Source organism: Aplysia californica, unplaced genomic scaffold (assembly GCF_000002075.1).
Source record: "Aplysia californica isolate F4 #8 unplaced genomic scaffold, AplCal3.0 scaffold01341, whole genome shotgun sequence".
Classification (NCBI taxonomy): domain Eukaryota; kingdom Metazoa; phylum Mollusca; class Gastropoda; order Aplysiida; family Aplysiidae; genus Aplysia; species Aplysia californica.
Window position 1 is genome coordinate 3,290 of NW_004798611.1, and position 2,622 is coordinate 5,911.

Below are 2,622 nucleotides of genomic sequence, written 5' to 3' on the forward strand. Positions count from 1 at the left end.
CCTCTCTCTCTCTCTCTCTCTCTCTCCCTCCTCTCACCCTCTCTCTCCCCCCTCCCCTCCCTCCACCAGGCTACTCCGGGCGGAAGTGTGACATTGACATCGACGACTGCGCAAGTCAGCCGTGCCTCAATGGCGCCCACTGCATAGACGGCGTGGACATGGTCGACTGTATTTGTCAGCCTGGCTATCAAGGTAAACACACATCATCTTGTTATCTTTACTAAGTGTTTTAAGGCAAACATTCAGGTGGTTTGGACATCTCACACGTATGGCACCTAACAGCTCGCCAGTAAAGACTACCACAGGAAAGTAGCAGGGTACAAAGCAAGAAGAAGACCAAGAAAGACCTGGCTCCAGGGTGTGAAGGATACCCTGAGAACATACAATATCCCACCCAGCCAGGCCATCAAACTTGCTAGAGACAGGAAGCTCTTTCTCCTCTCAACGCCCTAGAGGTACAAGAGGACGGAGAAAGTCAAGTAAGTTTAAAGCATCTGCAACACAAACGGGTCCTAATGTGTCTCCTGCGTCCAATTCAACAACTAGCAACATTACGACAGCGAACAGTGCTGAGAAAAGTGGGACATAATTATTGGTGTATTTTGCGCTCCCAACTTCAAACTTTGAACTCGATGAACGAATAAGAAAACACGCTGTCTTCCTTGGTATTAAGCCTTCCGGGCCTTTCCCCTTTGTACTCAGCCAAGTAGAATCTATTAACGACAATACGCATGCGCCAAGTCTACTGATGAACAACAATGCCCAGTCTCGGAACTGTTTGTTGAATTCACCGACATCCGCGCCATGTTGAGAAAGATGTGTGTGAAGTTGGAATTTTTCAAGCGGACACGAAGACCGCTTTCTTGAAAAGTATACATTACAATATTGAGTTGCAGCGTAGATCTCTCAATAGGACTAATGTGATTCTGAAAATATTTAAGAAAAAATGTTTCAACAATAATTGCTTCTTTACACCCCAATATTATATAATACGGACAGCAATAAAAATCTATTGTTCACGATTTGGACCAATTTTACCAGAATTCTGCCGTTTCCCAAAACATAACAGTGCTTTAAAAAATTCACTATTTCTAAAACAGAAGAAATACTACGAGTTTTTAGCAGTAGCAAATTATTTGTGCGATTATGTCCCTTAGAATTGTCTTTTTCTTTTCCCCCCTTGTTTTCTTTCTCTTTTCCTGCTGGCCTTCCGGGGCTTCCCGATCAAAGTCTCTTCTCAACAAAGTACAGAGTTGAGAGTTTCCATTGGGCTTAGAACTGCTCGTTTAAAAAAAAAATATAATAGTGTTTCATTAAAGTAATAGTTTTGCGGCACTTGCAACACAAATAGGTCAAACAAATGCTTCGTGTTTCCTCTGCTGAGAGATTGCCTGAGAGACAACTGCTTTTCAAATTACTTGTCATTATTTGTGATGGCCCGTATAGCTACGTGTGGGGACAAGTGGGTGGTTGGCGGGAGGATCGTGCAAACGTCTGAGTGAGTCAGATACTAAGTCCTCGGGAACAGGGTGGTTGGCGGGTGTTCTGGTGAGGTCTGCACCTTCCTTTCCGTCAAAGGTCAATCTTCTTTATCTCTCCGCACTTTGTTCTCTTTGTATGCAACGACAGACACCTTCGTTGAAAGACAGAGTGAAGTGGAGGTCTGTGATCGCCCGCGCCAATCGGTAAGGCACCGGATGATGCAACATTCTAGCAGTCCCTCTGACCGTCGCCTCTGATCTTCCACACTTGTGACATGTTTGTGTGTCCAGATGCCGTGAGACTCTTAGAAGGTGGTTGGTGGGTGCTCTGGGGCAGTTAGCTCCTCTTTCGTGTCATTCATCTTCCCAGTTTTCCTAAACTGCCTCCTCCTACTTGTTTTGTGGTTTGCTATTTCGGTAACACCTGTAGTCTCCGGGACTTGTACCACCTGTTTGCATTGCAAGTGCCGTAAAACTCTCACTTAAACGTGTTTCTTAACGTCCCCAGGAGAGCTGTGTGCTGATGACGTGGATGAGTGCCTAATGGACATATGCAGCAACAACGGCACGTGCATCAACTCACCAGGCAGTTACCGCTGTGAGTGTACCACAGAGTACCAGGGCCCGCACTGCACACAGGATGTGGATGAATGCGGTTCGAATCCCTGCCAGAATGGATCCAGTTGTGTCAACCTACACGGCAGTTTCCGCTGTGACTGTGTCCGAGGGTTTGAAGGTAAAATAAGACGGTTGCATATCTATCCGTCCTGTAGTTTGGGAATTTAAATCCAAATAAAATAAAACATACTTCTAACTATGGAGCTTGTTTTTTTGTCAAGTGGTTTAGAGCATTTTAAAAAGAAGATGTAGATCTAGTTCCGCACTTTGGCCCCCCCAAAACGGCAACAGATAAAACAGTCGGCGTGATAAGGAACACAACGCTGGTGAGAAAAGGTGGGCGCGGCACTGGGAAAAACTGGTGGGAGCGACAAACATGAAACAATGTCAGATAGACCTAGCGCCACCTGGGATGTTCTTTGTCTCATGTCAGTCAAAACTAAAGATAGGAACAAGTTTACTGCCTTCAGTAACAGAGAATGTGACTGACGATAATAGATAACAGAGAATGTGACTGACGATA

General features: G+C 45.2%; 1 protein-coding gene across 1 annotated transcript in view; it reads left to right on the forward strand.

Annotated features, from left to right (window-relative positions):
* Positions 1-2,622, forward strand: part of LOC101861413 (protein jagged-1) — a gene marked incomplete at its 5' end in the record, with an annotated part of 29,209 nt that overhangs the window by 2,304 nt on the left and 24,283 nt on the right. The window contains 2 exon segments of the mRNA XM_035973514.1: positions 70-192; positions 1,990-2,217. Of these exon segments, the coding sequence (XP_035829407.1) occupies positions 70-192; positions 1,990-2,217 (351 nt within the window).